This window comes from Patiria miniata, unplaced genomic scaffold (genome assembly GCF_015706575.1).
Source record: "Patiria miniata isolate m_02_andy unplaced genomic scaffold, ASM1570657v1 HiC_scaffold_10, whole genome shotgun sequence".
Taxonomy (NCBI): domain Eukaryota; kingdom Metazoa; phylum Echinodermata; class Asteroidea; order Valvatida; family Asterinidae; genus Patiria; species Patiria miniata.
Genome location: NW_024037048.1, coordinates 8,840,837 through 8,863,911, shown reverse-complemented (window position 1 = coordinate 8,863,911; position 23,075 = coordinate 8,840,837). Strand labels below are relative to the sequence as shown.

At 40.5% G+C, this 23,075-nt stretch overlaps 1 protein-coding gene across 1 annotated transcript in view; it reads right to left on the bottom strand.

Annotated features, from left to right (window-relative positions):
- Positions 1-3,289: 3,289 nt before the first annotated feature.
- Positions 3,290-23,075, bottom strand: part of LOC119737081 (leucine-rich repeat serine/threonine-protein kinase 1-like) — a 41,978-nt gene continuing 22,192 nt past the window's right edge. The window contains exons 12-26 of the mRNA XM_038211175.1: positions 22,754-22,970; positions 21,746-21,901; positions 20,120-20,296; positions 17,572-17,853; positions 16,009-16,174; positions 14,911-15,181; positions 14,092-14,346; positions 12,905-13,134; positions 11,217-12,250; positions 9,968-10,300; positions 8,379-8,504; positions 7,638-7,802; positions 6,731-6,850; positions 5,936-6,175; positions 3,290-4,585 (exon numbers count right to left, since the gene is read on the bottom strand). Coding sequence (XP_038067103.1) covers positions 3,734-4,585; positions 5,936-6,175; positions 6,731-6,850; positions 7,638-7,802; positions 8,379-8,504; positions 9,968-10,300; positions 11,217-12,250; positions 12,905-13,134; positions 14,092-14,346; positions 14,911-15,181; positions 16,009-16,174; positions 17,572-17,853; positions 20,120-20,296; positions 21,746-21,901; positions 22,754-22,970 — 4,624 coding nt within the window. The 3' untranslated portion in view covers positions 3,290-3,733. The remainder of the gene's footprint in view (positions 4,586-5,935; positions 6,176-6,730; positions 6,851-7,637; positions 7,803-8,378; positions 8,505-9,967; positions 10,301-11,216; positions 12,251-12,904; positions 13,135-14,091; positions 14,347-14,910; positions 15,182-16,008; positions 16,175-17,571; positions 17,854-20,119; positions 20,297-21,745; positions 21,902-22,753; positions 22,971-23,075) is intronic.

The window sequence follows — 23,075 nt, the reverse complement described above, 5'->3', positions numbered from 1 at the left end:
ATGTGCAACGTGTTTTTTTCTACCAGGGACACACACATTGCAGGAATAGTTAGGGAAATATTGTATTGAACCTAACCCCTTGGGTATATTTACTAGAAATTATCCTGAATCCGCCAAAATCCACCAATTGTGCCATGCAAAAAGTGATGGTGGCCAGTGAGTCCGATCCACCAGTTAGGCGCTAGGCGGGAGTAAATCTGTTGAGATCCTGAATCCATCAAAGTCCCCCAACTGCTCAATATGCACGGGGGCATCCCGAATCCATCAAAATCCTGCAGTACCGCTAGGCTCACTGTCCTGAATCCATCAAAATCCCCCAACTTTTTCAATATCCATGGAAATATCCTAAATCCGCCGAAATCCCCCGAAACAGGGGTGTGGATTTTGATGGATTCAGGTAGGTACGCTCTAAAGGTTAATATTTATTTTAAAGGAAAAGATGTTGCCACCTGACGCCACTTTTTTGTTCCTATCATCTCAATTTCATTGCAAAAATGTTGTGGACATTGTGACCCGATCGTAACCGATCTGGACACAAGGAAATATGTAGGCGTAAGCGAAATTTCAGCTTCCTCCATCAGGTAAAAATATGTAAAAAAATATGTTATAATTTTGTTCGCTATGGCACTGGCAGGAGAGATTCTACTTCTTCTAGAATTAGAAGGCTTCTCTCCGTCAGCGATTCATACCCTGGATCGACTCCCGTTGTCCTGGGCTAAACAAACGATAAGCTGTAAACACGAAAGTGTCCGTCATGTTTTTGTTGCCAATTAAGTTCAAAACATTGATTGACCTTGCTTGGTGTGAACAGCAACCATTGTGGCGATTGCTTTTACGAGTGGTGATTGTTTTTACGAGTGACACAAGTTCATCTTTTGGAAAACATTGCAAAAGTCTCGCCGAACCCTCTCAGTCACTCCCTTTCGCTCAACATCGTTGAGGAGGAAATGAAGAAATGGCTGCATATCTGCAGTTAGTCACGAGAGGGCGGTATTACAGTACGCCGTTAACTTCTCCGAGAATCGGAGGGGGCGGGGCAACTTAAGACATTTTCGGCATTTTTTCCCCGTTTTCGGTACTCTGGTATCCGATTAATTTTTGACTTTCTTCGGATTTTATCCTAAAATTGTGAATTTTTGCTCGAAACAGCTGTTGTTCATAAAAAGTTCAGTCGGGGGGGGGGGGGATATCACAAGGCAAAACCATAGCTCAGTTCAGTTCTGAAAGTGAAACCTTTTTGCGTATGGGGCGGAAAACAGTTTTCTTCTTCTTGTAAGTGCATGCTAGAAATAGTTTGCAGACAAAATATTCAGGAGAAATCGTTCTTGAAATAAATGTCTTTATTTCGTTCTCCTCTGTTGGTATTAAATCCAAATGAAATTGCAGTTTCTTTACAAAATTCTCTGAAATATTGCTTTGAGTTGGACTGTGTATACAACAAGAAATTGTTCTGAACAAAAATGTTACCTGGTAAATATCGCTTTGCAGATGGCTCTACATATATAACATTTACCTGTGTGAAAATCTGCCTTGAAAAAAATACACCTTATTTGACAACTGAATAAAATACATGAACAATTGTCTGAATTTTGGAGTTGTTTTGAGTTTCACTTTGATCGTTGACAAATTACCAGTAGATAAACAAAATTGCATCCTCTCTTTTCAAGTAGTAAAGATATTCTTATACAATATCGGCAAAACTGTAAAGATACTAAAAGTTCTCAACTTTAGTAGACAGTACAATCAGACAATAATGAGTAGCAGATAAGTAAACAATGTATGTATAAAAACAAATTCCTATTTCGTCATTGTAACACTTCGAGGCATTTTGAATGCAAACATTGTCACTAGAATACAAAATTCACTTCAAAAAAATGATTATGTACATAACAATCTTAAAAAAATCAAACATACATTTAAAATTAAATCTCTTTGAAATTAGCAAATCATTCAAATACACACCACCATCTCACCAATAAGGATATACCTTTTTATACGATTTTAAGTGAATAGTAAAATATTTTAGAAAAACTTGCAATCATATACAAATCTAACTTTTAAAATGTTATGTATGGCACCATGTTTGAAATTTTTAAAAAAGGTCAAAATTTGTACAACCATTTATTTTTTCAATTCAACAAAAATCTGATTATGATACAAAAAAGTGTCTTATACTGCTTCAATTATTCATAATTTAATCAAATGGAAGATCCATTTATGCTAACGAGTTGTAAATTAATTGATAAAATCCACAAAATCACTCATTAGTTGCGTTTAACATGAAAAATATATTCAACATTTCATGTGCACATCCAGGAAACTTGAGTTGTATGAATAAGAAATGTTTTGAAAGTTGTTCAAAAATACTACGTAGTATTAGAGTTTAGACACAGTGATCATTGTGTAGTCTTGCAAGGCACATCTTAATGAATTTCCATGACACCTTTTGAAGGTTTTATTTATATAAACAAAACTATAAGTAGTAAATTTGATCAATTAACTACATGGCGAAGAAAATACAACACAATATATGACAAACGCATTCGACATTATCATGCATGATGCATCGGGGGGATTCGAACCAGTTTCACGAGAGGTGAAACTGTACACAATGCAAATTGTTTTACTACTCAAAACCACTTTTGTCTTTCTTGTTTTACAATTTCAGAACATTCTTTTTACAATTTTACATCCTAAACCGTAATAAAGATAGTTACATGCAGCATAATGCTCGATGATAGAATATAGCATACTTGGATTATATACAGGTATAATCAATTCATATCATGGCTTTATAGCACTTGGTTTTTGGCCGGCTTGACGAGTCTTGACAAATTTTATTTTTTGTGAAAACGCCACTCCGACACAAAGTCCCCGTTGTCATCTTTCTCTTGTAGGCAAGCCCAGTTCCATTTATTTTTATATTTTTGCTTCTATGGCCTTTAACAATGTTTAAGCTGTCGGTTCGTTCAATCACTTTGAATTTTTGCATATTCCTATTATTTATTCTGCTTACCAAAATTTCCAACGTTTATTTTACACGAAACATGCACAATTCCACGACACTGTCGGTGTACATGATCCTTGCACTATGCGATGCGTGCGACGAAAACTTGGTTGGTACTCAGTGTTTTTTGTATTCACGTATATCACTGCGATCGGAAACCACCGATAACTGAAATGATAGACTTGATTTCCAGGCTGAATGCTTGTGTGCTTAGCACACAACACGCCCGCATGCGGTGCAGCACGCGAGGCGCCGTTGTATACTGCATGCAAGTACGTTGGCCGCTTGTATCGCATGCAGGCTCGGCAACAACAAAGACTTGTTTTTAAGACTACTTCAACGAACAACGTTGTGCCGTACCTGCGCTATCCTTACAACATGTAGGCCTACAAGTACTAAACTCGAGAGCGCTAACGAGGTAAAAATCAACGCGTGTCCACAGTTTTTCTTTTCTTTTTTCCAGTTATTTTTTGACGGCCGGAAAAAAAGAACGGAGTTAAAAACACAAATGGAATTCCGGCTAAAACCGGAAAAAGTGCCATCTCTGTGAAAAACTGACTGACGAACTGACCGAGTTCCTGAGTCTCTGATAGACAGACAGACAGACACCACGACTGAACCACTGACTAACAGACTGGTTGACTGAGACACTGACTGACGAGCGTAAATACTGAACTAGGAATTTGGTCCAATTCATCTAGGCAAGGCTTATCTTGTTTGTTTCTTTCAGTTGCTCAGCTGTTCAGCTCCATTCAACATTGTGTGGATGTGATCAAACTTTCCTACGTCCTCGGATCCCCAAGCTTGCCAGACAAGAAGCTGATAATGATGAAGCTTATCCTCCCTGGTATCTGAGACTAAAGATCCTGGCGATGATAACTTCAGTTCCTGCCAAGCCACGACGTGTTCCTCCCCAGCTCTCATGAGCTGTTTGATCGGCTGTTTCTTATCGTCCTTTTCTAGGAAGAGTCCCATGACAGCCAGCACTTCACCAAACTTGAACCCCTGTCGGTTGTTGGGATCTACACACATGATGATGATGTCGCCGTGTGTTGTGCCGATCCACAGTGTATCCTTGACAGTAAGGATGGCCTGGACTTCGGGAATCGATACACTGCATCGCCGACGATCGGATCCTTCGCTGAATGGTCGATGCAAGCCAGCGTCATCTCTGGAGTTGCCGGGATGTTTGCAAGATGCAGTGATGGTGCGTTTGGGTGGAGCCGGTAACGTGGACGATGGTTGCATCTGCTGCTCAGGAGTACTGTAGTACGAGTCTCGGAAAGACATTTCTTTATCTTCACTGCTGTCTGAACTTGGAGATGACTTGCTGTCCTCTTCAACCTCCTCAACTTCTCCAACCTCCTCCTCCTCATCGGCTATCAAAGAAACCCCTTTCTCCAACTCAAACCTGCCGCACTGTAGGATCTGCACCAGTTGCCTCGTGGCCATGCTGTACTGCAAGACTCGTGAGGAGCGGTCAATGATGCAGAAGAGGTTGTCATGGTGATGAGCCAGACCCAAGATGGTGTGTTCTGCTCGAGACGTCACGGTGATCGCTGCATCCAGCAACATGATCTAGAAACAGGGGATGAACAGTAAAAAAGCCTTTGTCATAATGCACAATTCATGAACAGCTGGTATTTTCGGATGACTGGTGAGCAGTTCTGAGGACTTGTGATGACTTGTGATGACTTGTGATTGATTTGTGATGACTTATGATGACTAATGGTGTCTTGTGATGACTTGTGATGACTAACGATGACTTGTGATGACCTGTGATGACTTGTGATGACTTGTGATTGACTTGTGATGACTTGTGATGACTTGTGATGACTTGTGATTGATTTGTGATGACTTATGATGACTAATGATGACTTGTGATGACTTGTGATGACTTGTGATTGACTTGTGATGGACTTGTGATGACTTGTGATTGATTTGTGATGACTTGTGATGACTTGTGATGACTAGTGATGACTTGTGATGACTTGTGATGACTTGTGATGACTTGTGATGACTTGTGATGACTTGTGATGGACTTGTGATGATTTGTGATGACTTGTGATGACTTGTGATGGACTTGTGATGACTTGTGAAGACTTGTTATGACTTGTGATGACTGGAGGAGCTTGTAAGGCCAAAAAAAGTCTCCGGTTTGTGGTATGCTCGCGCATCGCCGTAGCCACGTGCGTCGGCAAAATTAATTATTTTTTTTAATGTAAGATGATGTCTCAAAACCGCCAAACTCACTGGTTTGACTGGAATCCTGCTGCTGCACAATTTTAACGTGTTTTTAGAGGGGGTTACAATCGAGTATAAGCTTTATGTGGCCTCTCTGGGCTCCCATATATTTGGCAATAAATTTAGTCGGGCACCATTTGCAGACGGTATTGTTATTTTGTTATTGTGCGTCTGGAAGCCAGACTGAGGGAGCGATGGTCGTGTATCTGGAACCTGTAAACGCTTTTTAATTAGCGCAATATGTAAGGGAGCAGACTAATGACCAGCCTGGCAGCTTATGCACGATGTCGATGTCGCTGTATGGTCTGACGTTACCGTTTTCCCTGATTTTTGTCTTGACTAACAAAATTTCCCGAAGAACATTCGTGTCGGTTGAGATCCTAACGTAAGTCGCCACAGACTTCTCAAGCCTTAGGCCTTACTGAGGTCACTTCAAGCTCCACCCTGAAGGATATTTTTGAGAGTTTTAAGGGGATCGAAGCGTCATCTGCAACATCAGCCGACATTTGAAGAAAAAAAAAGTAGGGTTTAAAAAAAAAAAAACGCTTCGCCGCACCACTTTTGGGGCAAGCTCCATACCAGAAACCAGAGACTGTTTTTTGACCTAATGACTTGACAACAACATTGCTGAGAACTGGAGGGGCTACATTTGAAAGGAAAACGTTTGTGGGTTCGTGAATTCACCTCCGTGCTGAGAACCCGCAACTTGGTCCCGCAAGCAATCCACAGTTCCTCCCTCTCAACAACCAACTCCAGATGGCTACAACGTTTATTCTCAAACGTTAACGTCTTAGTCTTGAACCAGCAGGGCTCGTGGGTGCTGCTTCTGCTGCCGACGCTGGTTCTGTTGGTCTCTGGGGCGGCGTGATTGAAGATGACCAAATGACCATCGGCCAAACCCGCAAACAAGTGGCCTTGTATGGTCTGGGTAGAAAGATTAAAAAGGAGCAAATTGTGACAAACTCAACGCAGATATTGACAAGTTAGACTGTCAAAGCAAAGCACACACATACTGAAATTTGTATCCTTGTGGAGACATTTATTTGTTCTTGTGTACTAAAGTTTTTGAGTTTGAAAGTACAGTTTCAAAATGCTCTTATTTTAACCCGAATTAATTTCCTTGGCTGAAATTCGGACTTATTATCCCTTTTCTAAAACTCTATCATTTGCGACAGATCAACATACCTTGGAAATTCCTAGTTTTTAAGTAAAATCCATTTCGTGAAAACCCTGTGGAGACGTATTCATCTATAGAAATTGCCCTGTGGAGACGTATACAATCTTTTGTTCCCTATTGTGTGCATGTCTCCAGAGGGCACGGTGTATCAGATCAAACCATCATAGGCAATACACATTGCATAGCATTTTGGTTGGTTACCCATTTTTGCTAAGTCAACATTTTCTACGCTTAGCTAATTTCGGTGCTTTAGTGAGCTCCATAATATTGACCCCAGGTGATTTCAATGACACTTATCTTACCTTGTCTTTGATTGGTTGATAGCAGAGACAGACAACCTCAGCGTCCAATTGGAAATCGTGTTGATGGACGATATGTTGTGGGCCGACGTCAGGCGGACCAAACAGCTGAATGGAATTGTCCTAATACATGTAAAATACAACATTTCATTTGTCGTTATTACTCAAACAGCTTCACGTTGTCTAGTGATGATTATGAAACAACTAGCATCACAATTTTGTGAAGAAAAATGATATAAAAAAAAAGGCAAAATCTATTTTCAGTATGAACATTTATTGGGTATAGAAGTGCTCTACTGTAGGTTAACATCTGAAATACAAGATTTTCCATGACATGCATGTCAAGCTAACAGACAGCATTTGTTGACATTCAGCTAAATACTTGATTTAATAAAATATGTCAGTGATGTCTGTGATTTCTGTGATTTCAGTTATTTCAGTGATTTCAATGATTTCAGTGATTTCTATGATTTCGATAGTTTCGATGATTTCAATAGTTTCGATGGTTTCAATGATTTCAATGATTCCAGTGATTTCAATGGTTTTAATGATTTTGATGGTTTTGATTGTTTATGATGGTTTCAATGATTTCAATGATTTCGATGATTTCGATAATTTTCGATGATTTCAATGGTTTCAATGGTTTCAATGATTTCAATGACTGTAATGATTTCAATGATTTCAATGATTCCAATGATTTCAATGGTTTTAATGGTTTTAATGATTTTGATGGTTTATGATGGTTTCAATGATTTCAATGATTTCGATAATTTTTGATGATTTCAATGATTTCAAAAATTTCAATGATTCCAATGATTTCAATGGTTTCAATGGTTTTAATGATTACAATGATTCCATTGATTTCAATGATTTCAATGATTTCAATGATTACAATGATATTTCAATTTACCTTTGTGCCTACGAGCTCCCAGAGTCCAACCTGAACCAAACAGTTGGCTCGAGATCCGACAATGGATTTGGGGTAAAGTTCTCCCTCGTTGAAAAACCTGATATGAATCTTGGTACACCGACGACTACCCCCCTCGCCTGTCCACAGCCAGAGCCGCTCGCAGTTCTGAACAAAAATCATTAAAAATTGTATTATGTGGTTGACTTTATAACAATTCCGTTACTTGTTGAGTTGAATTGTCCACATTTTTGTGAAAAAGGCAAATGCCCAAAAGCAGTTGTTGAGACTCGTGACTCATTTTGTTGGGTCTTGCCATTGGTCATTTGGAATAAGGACAGACTCAAACCAAATATACCAATGCATGGAGAATCTTTTTAGAAGAAATATGAAACCAAAATCGCCTGATTCGGTCCAGTAGTTTTCATTCTAGAGCCTTTTTTGTGAAGCAAGGTGGGGTCATTTTTGGCCCGATGAATTACTAAACCGCGCCCGGGAATTTGACTTGCATTGTAATTGATAGAGGGATTGTTATCTCATAATACCCACATGAAAGAAATGAGCTTCACAAAATAGGCTCTGCAGCAAAACCTACTGGACCGAATTGAGATATTTTGGTATCATAATTCTTCTAAAAGGATTCTCCATCCATTGGTACAGGGGGTTTGAGTCTCAAGGTAGTGGAAGTATGCCGCTCCGTTTTTTTTTTTTGACCACCGTGTATAAATACCACTTCTGTTTTACCCGGTTGAATTGCTTGCGAACTCTCGGAGAATGACACCGCTTTTGTTTCTCGTCTTCCCCTGCTTTGAGATGGTCTTCCAAGTTTGTGTCCGTATCCTTGGCAACCAATTCCATCTCATCATCAACCTGATGGACAACGGTCACATGCAACACAAATTATTCATGTAACATTTGAGATATTGTATGCAGGGCCGTAACAGAAATCAGTGTTTAATACTTTTTATCATGGGCCACTCTTGTCGACAAGAAAACTGTCGGGCATGTTTTCAGAAAAGTGAGGGTAGTATTTAAAATCGTGTCTAATGTATTGCTGAGTAGAATAATTGGTCTTCCAAATGCTTTTTAGTTGGTTTCATTAAGATGTTTTGTTCAAAAGATACAGCAATCACAATACGGGACTTGAAAAACCACTTGGGTCACTTTTTTATTCATCAAGTTTACAGCTCAAAGCCGGTAGAACAAGTCACACGTTACTCTTGAACAAAGGAAATAAATCCTTTGCGTGTTTCTCTAACTGCGCTTTCTCACTTTCAAGGAAAGTGGCTCAAGACGATTTTCAACCCTTGAGTTCGATGAAGCATAGCGTTTGTTCGAATGCACCGATTTGAATGAAATAAAGTTTGTATGGTCGATATGACTTTCAGAGGTAATTTGAAAATATTCCAAAACCCACATGCATTAATTGGTTTTCGACTGTAAGGTTTTTTGTGGGACAACCTTAAATAATGCAAACAAAATACAACGGAATGCTAGACGTAGAATGACTAACCAACATAGATAATATAGGTATGGTTTGAAAGATACGCCTTTCCACTTTAAAATGAGACATCAAACGTCCAAATCTGATAATTCTGGACAGAGTTATGAGTAATTTTCCAAGAGAGGTCAAATTGACCATGGAACCAAGTTTCCAATTTTACGCATTGGGACAAAGGTAGCCTAATTGCCTCTGTGTGGATATTTGCCTTGCCTACAAAAATGTGTTTTGCGCGTAAACACAATTCTAAACACTTTCTTGCTATCACCTCATGCTAAAAAAGTTTAGCATGTAACCATGTTTATAAACTGATAGTAAGAAAGTGTTTAGAATTGTGTTTACTCGCTTAACACATTTTTGTAGACCTGCAGGCAATTATCCACACAGAAGCAATTAGGCTACCTTTGTCCCTATGCCGAAAATTGAAAACTTGCTCCCATGGTCAATTTGTCCTCTCTTGGAAAATTACTCATAATTCTGGCAAAAATTATCAGATTTGGACGTTTGATGTCTCATTTTAAAGTGAAAAGGCATATCTTTCAAACCATACCTATATTATCTATGTTGGTTACTCATTCTATGTCTGACATTCCGTTGTATTTTGTTTGCATTTTTTTTGATACACACTGTATATGGCCTTGATTTTTACATTATATAAAAGAGTAGAGTTCAGGGAAAACACGCTGTGATTTCCGCATGACTGAGCAAACAATTTGGTTCTGGGGAGATCAAGTCAATAAACAATGTGGTTTGGAAAGGATCAACTATTTGGGAATACGCTAGGCAGATAAATGTAATGAGTAAATAACTATACATCAGTTCTGTGACTTACATATGAAATCTCTGACGCGCCAGGGTGAATACACGTAATCTCCTCCATATCAAATCGAAGGACGTTTCTCAAACATGTGAAGCTTGCGTCCTGCATCATCCCGGCAATATCCTCCCCGTTGGGTCTCTTCAAAGGGTTGTCTTGCCAACACTTCATCATCAATCTCTCAAGGTTTGGGAACAACGAGACGATTGTGTAGTCACGGAACTGAAAACCGGGCTTGATGCCCATGTTGACGGCGTTACGAACCTCGACCGCAGATTTGAGGTTATCGTAAGGCCATGCTCCAGACATTAGATGATAGATAAGCATGCCGTAGGAGAACCAATCAACCTAGAAAAAAGGGGTTGTTATCTTTCATCAAACTTCATCAACAAAGTAAAATGATTCAAGAAGATTTAGAAAGCAGTTTAAATGACAAGAGTGCTTCGCAGACTGTGCTAAGATGCAACGTGCAATTCACACACACAAATGTGCCCAGTGGTTACCGGGTTTGACTCATGTATGATGGTGCGTGGGTTCGAACCCTGCCAGGAACATGGTGTTTGTGCCCTTGGGCAAGACACTTAACTACAATTGCCTCTCTCCACCTAGGTGTATAAAAGGGTACCTGTGAGGGTAGAGACCGAATGTGCGCTGATATTCACTGCCGCATGGTCTCGTGGCCCGAAGAACGGGGGACTAATTGTAAAGCGCTTTTAGATTGTTGAAACGATGGAAAGCGCTATATAAGCATTACAATTTATTTCAATATTATGTTTTGCCCTTCACCAACGTACAAACACTGTATACTCAGTGTGTTACCTCCCGAGTGAAAGTTGGAAAAAAATCACTCGGGTGGGACTCAAACCCACGACCTCCTGCTTTCTAGTGCAGACGTCTTACCACTCGACCAGCGAGCTTGCGGGATCGGTTAATTAAACTATTCATAAGATGGAATTTTGCATCAGGGGTGATGTTCGAGTCCCACCCGAGTGATTTTTCCTAACTTTCACTCGGGAGGTAAAACACTGAGTGTACAGTGTTTATACGTCGGTAAAGGACAAAACCTAGTATTGATTTACATCACCCAAACGCAAAATTCCATCTTATGAAGGGTACAATTTATTTATTTATTATTTTATACAAAAATGCTTTGGCAGTGAAGATATCAGTGAATTCATTACAGATGACCAAAGTTGTGCAGGAAAAATTGTAGTGCGAATAGTTTTGCTGCTGCTAAAATTTCAATCTTAAATTTCTGTACTACCTTCTCAGTGAAAGTTCTCCCTCGTTGTATCTCTGGTGCACAGAAGCCTGTGGGACCGGCTTGCCCCCTGGCGCCCTGCAGATCCATGGACCGAGCTATCCCATAATCCGTCAGTTTGATGTTAACTGGTGCCTCCACGTCCATGGAATACAACAAGACATTGTCAGTCTTCAGATCCGAATAGATGACCCTTTGCTTGTGGAGGTAGGAGACTCCACGGGCGATCTGCATGGCAATCTTAAAAGTCAGGACGCGGTCGAGAATGGTCCGATAAATCTTGCTGTTGATCGTGAAGAATCCCCGTTGAGCTTCCATTTCGCGTTTGAGGAGACTGGCAAGGTCGCCGAGCGGCGCGAGCTCCATGGCAAAGCAGAGATGCTGGATTGAGATCCCGATCAGGTGAATAATACACGGATGTCGGAGTTTCGACATAGTGGCAACTTCCCCACGGAGGTTGGAGAACCCTTCCATGACAAAGATGGCATTGACGTCAGCATTGTTTTCGTCGTACGACTTGGGCGATACAGACTGTTTGCCGCTATCGGATCGATCGCTGCCCGCACTCGACTTTTTACTATCCTCATCTGCGGAGGAATGCAAACCGGAATCCGTCCGACTGTTGAAAAACGTTGACTTGATCAACATCTTGACAGCGACATCCTCACGTCTGAACTGGGCCTTGAAAACCTCACCGTAGCCCCCACTGCCAAGGGACGGACTTACTCTAGGATCAAAATCAAAGTCCTTCTTATTCAGCATCCCGACAGGTAGATCTATCAAGTAAAGATCGGGGATGAGTTTCCGTAACTTCAAACCTTCCTGATGTCTAGGGCACTCCGCGTGCTCCATACCCTTCATCGTCGCTGACAAAGCAAGTTTACTGACGGAGAAATGATGACAAACTTCATCACTCTCAAGATTGTGAGTCATAGCCAAGGGACGTTCAGTCTGGACGCTCAGTTTTCGGCAGACTGGGCAGGGGACGAGGCGCTCAATCAACGGTTTCCCAGTGAATTCGTCCACTCCCAACAGGCCTAGTACAAACCAAATACAGTTCCAAAAAGACTGCTTTAAGTAAAAGTTGTTTTTACACCAGCACTTCATTGTCGCAATGTAAAAGACTTTTTTGGGGGGCCTAATACAATGCAGTACAATGTAATACAATGTAATACAATGTAATACAATGTAATACAATGTAACACAATGTAGTACAATGTAATACAATGTAATACAGATGCTTACCTGGGTACCATTCCTTGATGAGGTTCTCAATTTGATCCACCATGAACCCCATGGTAATACAATGTAATACAATGTAATAAAATGTTATACAATGTAATAAAATGTAATACAATGTAATACAATGTAACACAATGCAATACAATAAATACAATGTAATACAATGTAACACAATGTAATTAACATGAAAAAAAGTAAGACTGCTGCAAACTGCTTACTGACTGGATGGACCTGAAATATATAAATCTAAAAATTAATGTGGCCTGACGTTGCGAACTTAGCAAGTTCTTCTTCAGAGGCTTTTCTGTTTTAGCCTCTGAAGATGAACTTGCTAAGTTCGCAACGTCAGGCCACATTAATTTTTAGAACAATGTAATAAAATGTTATACAATGTAATACAATGTAATAAAATGTAATACAATGTAATACAATGTAATACAGATGCTTACCTGGGTACCATTCCTTGATGAGGTTCTCAATTTGATCCACCATGAACCCCATGGGTTGAAACTCGCCAATATGACAGCTAATCCTGACACAGATGCCGGGCTTGTCGCCTAGGAAGGTGATGGGTTTCAATAAGATCTGACCCGTGTTGTGCTGTACTGATACGCCTTGTTGCCAGTACATGATGTTGGTCCGTGACAACTTCAGTCCTACTCGCATACTTTGCCTCAATCTGGGCAATAATAAAGAAGTCACTGTTAAGTCAGGTTATAAATTTCTAAAGCGCATTGATTGACTTGTGATTGACTTGTGATGACTTGTGATGACTTGTGATGACTTGTGATGAGTTGTGATTGACTTGTGATGGACTTGTGATGACTTTTGATGACTTGTGATTGACTTGTGATGAGTTGTGAATGACTTGTGATCGACTCGTGATTGACTTGTGATAAACTTGTGAGGACCTGTGATTGACTTGTGATGGACTTGTGATGACTTGTGACTGACTTGTGATGAACTTGTGATGACTTGTGATGAGTTGTGATTGACTTGTGATTGACTCATGATTGACTTGTGATGATTTGTGATGGACTTGAGATGGACTTGTGATGGACTTGTGATTGACTTGTGATGAGTTGTGATTGACTTGTGATGGACTTGAGATAGACTTGTGATGGACTTGTGATGGACTTGTGATGAGTTGTGATTGACTTGTGATAAACTTGTGAGGACCTGTGATTGACTTGTGATGGACTTGTGATGACTTGTGACTGACTTGTGATGAACTTGTGATGACTTGTGATGAGTTGTGATTGACTTGTGATTGACTCATGATTGACTTGTGATGATTTGTGATGGACTTGAGATGGACTTGTGATGGACTTGTGATTGACTTGTGATGAGTTGTGATTGACTTGTGATGGACTTGAGATAGACTTGTGATGGACTTGTGATGGACTTGTGATGAGTTGTGATTGACTTGTGATTGACTCATGATTGACTTGTGATGATTTGTGATGGACTTGAGATGGACTTGTGATGGACTTGTGATGGACTTGTGATGAGTTGTGATTGACTTGTGATGGACTTATGATGGACTTGTGATGACTTGTGATGGACTTGTGATGGACTTATGATGGACTTGTAAGGACTCAACTAAAACACTGATAAGTTACAAGTTTGCACAAACCTTGATGATCTCTTAATCTGGACCCCTCTCCTCAAATCTCTTTTGGCAATCGCCTTGACCTTTCGTCCTCCATTTTCGCCCAAAAACTTGAGAAAGACATAGACTCTAGACACCAGTCTACTCCAGAATCCTGGCGGGGTGTAAGGCAGCTTGTAGAGACGTTCTAGAACCTGGAAGGTATTGCCGCCATCTTCTAGGACCGGGGAAAAATCCTGGCCTGGTTTCTCCTTGGGAAGTCGACTTGGAATCAGGTATCTAAAGGAAAACAGGATAACAACTTTATAATGTCTAGCCCCACGCGTCAGAGGAGTGTGGCCTAGTGGTTAGGGTTTGTGACTCATGATCAGAGGGTCAGGGGTTCAAATCCAGCTGCTGGTCATATGTTGTGTCCTTGGGCAAGCCACTTTACCCCACTTGCCTCTCTCCACCCAGGAGTATAAATGGGTACCAGCATTAGCTGGGGAATAACCTGTGATGGACTAGCATCCCATCCAGGGGGAGTAGAAATATGCTCGGTCTGCTGGCCATATGTTGTGTCCTTGGGCAAGCCACTTTACCCCACTTGCCTCTCTCCACCCAGGAGTATAAATGGGTACCGGTATAAATGGGTACCGGCATTAGCTGGGGAGTAACCTGCGATGGACTAGCATCCCATCCAGGGGGAGTAGAAATATTCTCAGCCTGCTGGCTATATGTTGTGTCCTTGGGCAAGCCACTTCACCCCCACTTGCCTCTCTCCACCCAGGAGAATAAATGGGTAACGGCATTAGCTGGGGAGTAACCTGCGATGGACTGGCATCACATACAAACATTTCTTACTCGATTCTGCTGATTGGAAGCACTATCTCCAATCGCTGCAGAAGTTGTTGATACTCCTCAAAACGACCTTCTCCGAAACCACTCTTCTTAAACTGTTCCTCCAAGCTGGATCTGTGTATGCGCCCCTCCTTGACGTAGGAGGAGTTGATGTTGGCAACATTGCTGAGGATGTCGTACAGCCAGACGGGGTCAAGGAAATACAGGCTCGTCAGGCCTTGCAGATGATCGCTGAAATGAACGAGGGTTCCACTGATGCTCAAAAACTCGGCCGCTGTTCGGAGAAGGTCAGAAAATAAAAGGCAATAAAGTTCCATTCTGATTTGCAAGGAAAACTAAAGAAAAAAAAATCCATTCATGTAAGGACCTGTCAGTGTTGCTGTACAGCGCGTCCCAAAATACCCGCAACAATTTTATGATGATCTAGTGTTGCGGCAGAAACACGTGCCGCCATTATTTTTATATCATTTTAAAGATTGGAATCTTAACTTTATCCCTGGTAAGTATTGGTTTGATTTTCAAAAGGGTTTTGAAATGATTTGTGTTCAAATAAAGGCATGTCAAAACAAACTCAACCGATTTCAAGAAAAATCAATCATGCACATTTTTTTTACTGTGGAAATGGTTCATGTTCATGAAGTGACGATCTCGTTGCCTTTTACTTTCGGTGTTTCCTTTTCTTTTCGATCTGTGCAGACTACACCTTCAATAAATTCACAATCTTGTTCTTTGTTTCAAGTTCACGTTTTATTTTTTGTTATTTCAACAGCTTGTTGCCTGGAGTTTGCATCTGATGTACCGCATCATCGATTTTCCTTGAAATCAATTGCCTTCATTTTCGACATGCCTTTATTTGAACACCAATAATTTCAAAACTCTTTTAAATATCAAACCAATATTCGCAAGGGATAAAGTTCAGATTCCAAGCTTTGGAATGGTATAAAAATAATGGTGGTAAGTGTTTCCGCGCCGACGCTACACCCTCTCAAAAAAAAATTGCAGGTATTTTGGGACGCGCTGTACTCATACTTGACAGCCCTACTCGTTAGTTACTTGAGTGGGATTCGAACCAGGGTCGCCAGACTGCCAACTAAACCTTACCCTCCTCAATATCCTGTCCGGTTTCGATCTTGTTGTCGGGAATCTTCTTGATATGACTCGTCAGTTCAGCATCTTTCATGATTGGCGGCAGTGGAGGAATGCTTCGCTTACAACGATCTGCCCCACTTGCAATGATCTCTTGAAGAATGGTGAACGTACGTGGTATCTAGGACAAACCAACAAAATATGATTTTCTTGGAAAATTGGTAGATTGTTTTACTGTGATCATTATATTTAATTAATAAATACCTTGGAGTTGATAAGTTCTGATTGGTCGAGACTCGATCACATGGGGGTGTTTTAACATGTGATATAAAGACCGGCTTCAAAAACAAGTGAATAAATGGCCCCTGAACCAGCATTGATCCAGCATCATGTACGCCAATGATTGGCCAAATATACAACAGTCCTACGGTAGCTTGTAACATTACAGCAAAACACATGCGCTCAACTACCATTGTGTGAAGATTTACACGCAAGAATGCACTTGTGTGGAATAATTCTTCACACGACATGTTTGTACTCAGGATGTTTACGAAGCAAGAGTGGATCTGCGATTTATTTTCTGTAAATACGTCGCCCACGGACATTTAGTTTTTCTAAACCGAGCATCTTTGTAATTCTGGACACAAGGAATATGTAAGCGAAATTCCAGCTTCCTCCGTCAGGTAAAAATATGAAAAAAACTTGTTGCAATTTGTTTCGCCATGGCAGCAAAAGTTCATACCCTGGATGTCAGTCGTAATGCAATGAAGCTAGCTAGACGAATAACTCAATGAAGAGACAGGCTAGCATATCGCAGGCATAAGCTAAAATATGGCCCCTCAACATGACCACAAACTGTTTGGAAATATCGCCGAAAGAAAAGTCACAAATTGGGGGATTGGGGGATGGCCGCTGTTGATGGTAGTTTGGCTTAGAAGTATCTGCACAACTAAACATTTTCAAAATTGACCTCATGGTTTTGTAGTTTTTGGGACATACCGTATATTACCTTTAACCAGAATTCTCAAACAAATACAGGGTCAGTCAAAAAAACTGAAACCCAAATGTCGGGACTATTGTTTAATTGAAGTTCTTCATGTAGCACTTTCAAAATCTAGGATATGAAAGCCCAATTCAAAAGCTTTCTTTTAGTACAAGAATCATTCAAATCACTTATGTACTTTTCAAGTTAGAGAATTTTAAACATAACCACCGTTTTAAAGTTCTGTCCACGGATAACCAAAAAAGGGGTGCGTTCTTTCAGCAAAACGAAAACAATTCACACACATCCCTATATGATTTGTTTTCGTTTTGATGAAAGAACACTGAACTTCTTTGCGATCCGTGGACAGAACCTTAAAATGGTGGTTGTGTTTAAAATTCCGTAACTTGAAAAGTACATGAGTGATTTGAATGATTCTTGTACTAAAAGAAAGCTTATGAATTGGGCTTTCATATCCTCGATTATGAAAGTGCTACATGTGGAACTTCACTAAAACAATAGTCCCGACATTTGGGTTTCATTTTTTTTACTCACCCTGTAGGTTCACAGAATTCAAAGAAACTTGTGGATCTCACCATTTGACCAATCAGAGATGTGCTAGTCACTGCTCCAGAACCCCATCTTTTCTTAATCCTCATTCCCAGGGCCGTCTTGTAGATGGCGTGTCGAAGCTCCTTAATCCCTTCACCTTCAGGAGTCGTCCCCGTCACTTCGACAATCTCCGCGATGTCTGGAAATCCGTCTCGGCAACTGTACTTTGATCTGATTTCTTCTCTGATTGAATCCAGGCTCTGACTCTTTCGTCCTTTGTCAAGGTGGGTCGAAACAATGATGATAGCACTTTCTGGAGCCCTGGACTGCAAAATAAACAAACAAAAAAGACAACTTATCATTATTTTGTAAAATGCAATTTGAGTCACAGAGGTTTTGGGTTTAAAAGTAATATACATAGTGGTCCAATAAACATTTTTCAGATGCAGATTTCTTGGCATTGGGGAGACATGTTAAAATTGTTTTCAGATATTCCTACAGCATCTTTGTGGTATATGGTGAAAACGGCGCTGAAAATAAGTCTTAATTAAGAAATAACGATGGTTTAAAGGGAATCTACATCATTGGCTTTCACTGTAATTTTCGGAAATGAACTAGTTGAGGGGTTAGTATAATAGATCAAAATATTGTTACACTGACATGTTTGAAGGTTTGTGTCCGAAAATGCTGGAAAAACCAAGAAAAACAAAAAATTTTAAGTACGGTAGGTTGGTTCCCTGACTCCACTAAAGATGGAATGGATCAATTTATAGATGCTGGAAAATTGTAAGGTAAGGGAACCAGTCTACCTGGCCTGCACCCGTTCATGAACGTGTATCCAATAGCAAACACAATGTGGACTGAAACAAATGTTGAATATGGAGCAGTAGTTGAAAAATAGTTAGGTTTTTCCAACAGTGGTCAGCCGACCACCGTTGGAAATGTATACAAAAATAACATTTTCTTGGACATGACTTCACACCAGGTGCCATAATTTTACAGAATGCTTTAGACTGTCATTTACCAATATCCTAGTAAGGTATTTCGTAAAAACTTGGTAGTTTTCCCTTTAAAGAAGGATGGTCAAAAAAACCAGTTTGTCCACTTGCAAGTCTATGAGATATGGTCAACACAATAGCACTGCGCGCACAAATAATTACAATAATTGTAAAATTATCTACATGACTGCCGTAGACATGGACAAACTCATTCTTGACTATTCTTCTGTAAAAGCCCGCTACTTTTAAACTTGAGCTTTATTTTCAGCGCCATTTTTACCATATACCACCAAGATCTTGTAGTTAAGGAACATCTAAAAAAAATTTCAACATGCCACTTCAATTTTGAAAAATCTGCCTCTGAAAAAGTGTAAATTTTTTTTGACCACCCTTTTGCTGTAATTTTCAGAAATGGATGGATTTCGGGGTTAGAATTGTATAGCACATATTGTTACACTGACTTGTTTAAAGTTTAGTGTTCATAGATGCTGGAAAAAAACCAAGAAAAAAAATGCTGTTCTTGTAGTCTGGTTCCCAGACCCTACTTCAGACAAAACGGAGCAAGTTATAGAAGTGTGGGAATTGTCAGGTCAGGGAACCAGACTAGCTGGCTTGCATCCATTCACGGATGTGTAACCCATTTCAAACAAAATGTGGACTAACTAAATTGGGTAAATTGCGGGCTGTATTTGAAAAATACAAGTTTATTTCCAACGATGGTCGGCTGACCATCGTTGGAAATTCAAACAAAATTTCACTTTTCTTGAAAACGACAGCACACCAGGTGCCATGATTTCACAGGATGTCTGAGACTGTCATTCACCTACAGTCAAGTAAAGTATTTCATAATAATTTGGGAGTTTCGTTTTTTGATGTTTGCAAATGTTGTATATTACCTTTAAAGCTAGAGTCCATCATTTGCAGCTATCCAAAAAGTAACTGACATAATTATTGTTGAAATTCATACTTGGTTGAAGGATAGTAAAGGGACTAAACTCCCTGTGAAATTATTCTTTCTGGCAAGCTGTCATTTTGAAGAAATCAACGAAAGAAGGCCTTTCCAAAGGTGCTTCTTAAGACGCACCATAGGAAATTCAAATTAGAAGCTCGTGTTACTTTGTGGTGAAGCGCACGCAAGCATTGGCACGATGCACACGCATGCACGGTTGCTATAATTCGTCGGATCAGTGCGCGACATCACGTAGCTGCAATCGGCTCAGTGAGAACGTGTCTCGGACGCTGAATTCAGGCCCAATTCAAAACATGATTCAGCAACTTTTGATTTGAAATTGAGATCCTAGAATGCTGTTTTTTCTTGGAATATACAGTTGAAGCTTAGCTGAAACTTCATCAGGTTAGTTGTTCAGTACCCTTCGTTAGATTTTGAGCGCTTTTGTTGCTTCAAACAAACAAAATGCACAAATTACAAATGATGGACTATAGCTTTAAATGCAATGTTGGGTTTTTAGCCTACACCGACATAATTACTTACGCACTTTAAACTCAGCGCCATCCACAAGCTTGCATGAAAACTTCGCAAGCTGACTCTAGTGGGATTCGAACCCACCAACTTGAACCATCAGACAGTGCCTACCTGAATGTTCAGCAGCCACGGTCTCAGTTTCTCGACTCCGTCCAGACGATCCCGGAGATCCCAGACTAAGAGGTAGAGCGCCCTCGCTGTGAAGAAACTCTGATGGATGATGCTGTTCATTTCACCGCCCTTCAGATCCCAGGCTGAGAAGTGGACGTCATTCTGACCAGACGTACTCTGTTGTCATGGCAATCAACAACAAAAATGATGTTTAAGGGTGGTTCAAGTTTAAAGCATATTCAGAACAACTCAAGCTTAATAAACCAAGTATAACTTGCTTTCAGACACGCGAACTTTACGTAATAATTTTTGCATTGATTGTACACTAGAATTGTTTGAAACAATGCAATGGTTGATCTTCCTTGTAAAGTTGCTCCTAAATTTTTAAGTCACTTAAAGGGAATATACATCATTTGCTTTTGCTGTAATTTTCAGAAATGGATGGAATTGGGGGGTTGGAAATATATAGCAAATATAGTTACACTGACTTTTTTGAGGTTTTGGGTTCGAAAATGCTATAAAAACCAAGAAAAACAATCCTTTTCCTGTAGTCTGGTTCCCTGACTCCATATAAGAAGAAACAGAGCAGTTTACATACATTGGGGAATTGTAAGGTCAGGGAACCAGTCTAGCTGGCTTGTACCCGTTCATAGGTGTGTAATCGATTGCAAACAAGTGCGATGGTCAATTGGGGCCAGTATTTAAAAAAAAAGCCATTTTTTTCCAACGCTGGTCGGCCGACCAGCGTTGGAAATTGATACAAAAATACCACTTTTCTTGAAAATGACAGTATACCTGGTGCCATGATTTTACAGGATGCTTTACACTGTCATTCACTAACAGTCCAGCGAGGTATTTCAAAATGATTTGGTAGTTTTATTTTTTGATGTTTGCAAATGTTGTATTTTACCCTTTAAAGATATACTAACGTGCTTTTTGGGTGTGGCATCCCGAAGTATAGATTTACAAATTGAATTGACAATTTTCTAGCATTACATTAGTTATGAGCTTTGCAATGAGACATCGAATGAATAAAAAATCGGCCCACGATAAGTTATCAATTAATTAATTTCAACTTTTGAATTAAGAGCAGGACACTCCTAATTCAGTTCTGAAGCTAGGCGGAACCGTGCGTGCACATGGGCTTTTGCGACTGCAGTTTATGAATAATATTCTCAACACCACAGCACGGACCGGCCACGATCATCACGTAGCTAGGATCACAACGCGTGAATTACGACCTGCAAATAACCTAAATTAAGATATTAGTTGGTCAACATCACTGCCTAAGAATAGTTATAGCATTTCACTCCAACGTTCTGAACTGGAGCGCACCAATAGCGCAATGTTAAACACCACTTTTTAAAACTGTACAAAGGCCTGCAAATGCAAACAAGCAAATTTATTCGTTTCAGAACATTATATTCCTTTAACACTCGTTCGGAAAAGAAAATTGAAATAATAAAAAAGTGTGTCTAAATCGATGGTAATTTATTAATCTTTCGAATAATTTAGTTCAACGCGATTCTTAAATGCCAATCGCAAACAGGTGTTACTCTCAGATTTTCGGAGCAGAGTTTAAGCGAATGTTGTCACCAAATTCCATTCCAAATCGAATGTTCCTACCTGGTCAGGCTTGGGATGAAACAGCTTCTTCTTCAATGACGGCTTGACAACAAGACGAGCAGGGTCCTGAAGAGTCCAGGAGCAAATATTGACGCCAAGGTCATCATCGGGTTCTCTCTTAGTCAAGCACGACAACACGGACGTCTTGCCGCATTTCTAAGGACATGAGAAAGTTATCAAGAGGAAGGATATGATACATCCATTCATGAAATAAAAATTTAATGTGTTGTGCATTATTATTACCCCCGCTCATCGTGCCACTGGGAACATCCCAAAGACCATCTCAGCTCCCTGGGATATACATCTTGAAGCTGCCTTAGCACGACCAGCTACATCAAACACAGAACTACATCTGCTTTCACAGGTACCCGTTTACTCCTGGGCCGGAGAAGGACAATTAGTGAAAAGTGGCTTGCCCAAGGACACACAGACTACAAGCAGGCATTGCGCAGTGTTGAAAATGTTCTAAACACGAGCGCTTGTTGTTCGAAATGTGTTCGACATACGACGCAGCCGATGCTGTTGACGCTCAAAATGCCGATGCACGTTACTGGTCTGTCAAAACTGACGTCATTTGAGAGAGACTTATTGGCCAACATTTTCTTCGTATCAAGGGCAATTAGTGTAAAGTGGCCTGCCCAAGGACAGACCGACCACAACCCCAGGCTGGACTCGAACCCACAACCTGCAGAATTATTGAGCAGACCTGAGGTTCGATTGGCCGAGATTTTCTTCATATCAAGGGCAATTAGTGTAAAGTGTCTAGCCCAAGGACACACGGACCAAAACCCCAGGCTGGACTCGAACCACAACCTGCAGAATTACCCACCAGATCTTACGTTCAAATGGCCAAGATTTTCTTCGTATCAAGGGCAATTAGTGTAAAGTGTCTTGCCCAAGAACACACAAACCACAACCCCAGGCTGGGCTCCAACCACAACCTGCAGAATTACCCGCAAGATCTTCGCTTCAATTGGCCAAGATTTTCCTCGTTTCAACCTTGCCTACCTCTGGTCCGACCAGCATGAGTTTCATCCCTCTGTAGGGACTGCACTTCAAGAAGCGCTCGTTGAGTTTCTCCAGGATTTTCCTTGTCTTATGTTCTTTCTCCTGCATGATGGACACAACGCTAGCAGGCTCCTTAATCTTCAGCCCGCTGAGGTTTAGGGAGTACAAATTCTTCAACTTGGCCATAGTGTCAGGAAGCTTCTCAATACCTGTATTACTGCGAGACACACAGAAAGAACCCGAAAAGTGTTTTTCATGGCGTTTAGAGAATACAAGTCATATCACTGCAACGTAATGCGGGGCAAGTCAAAAAGAAAGTGAC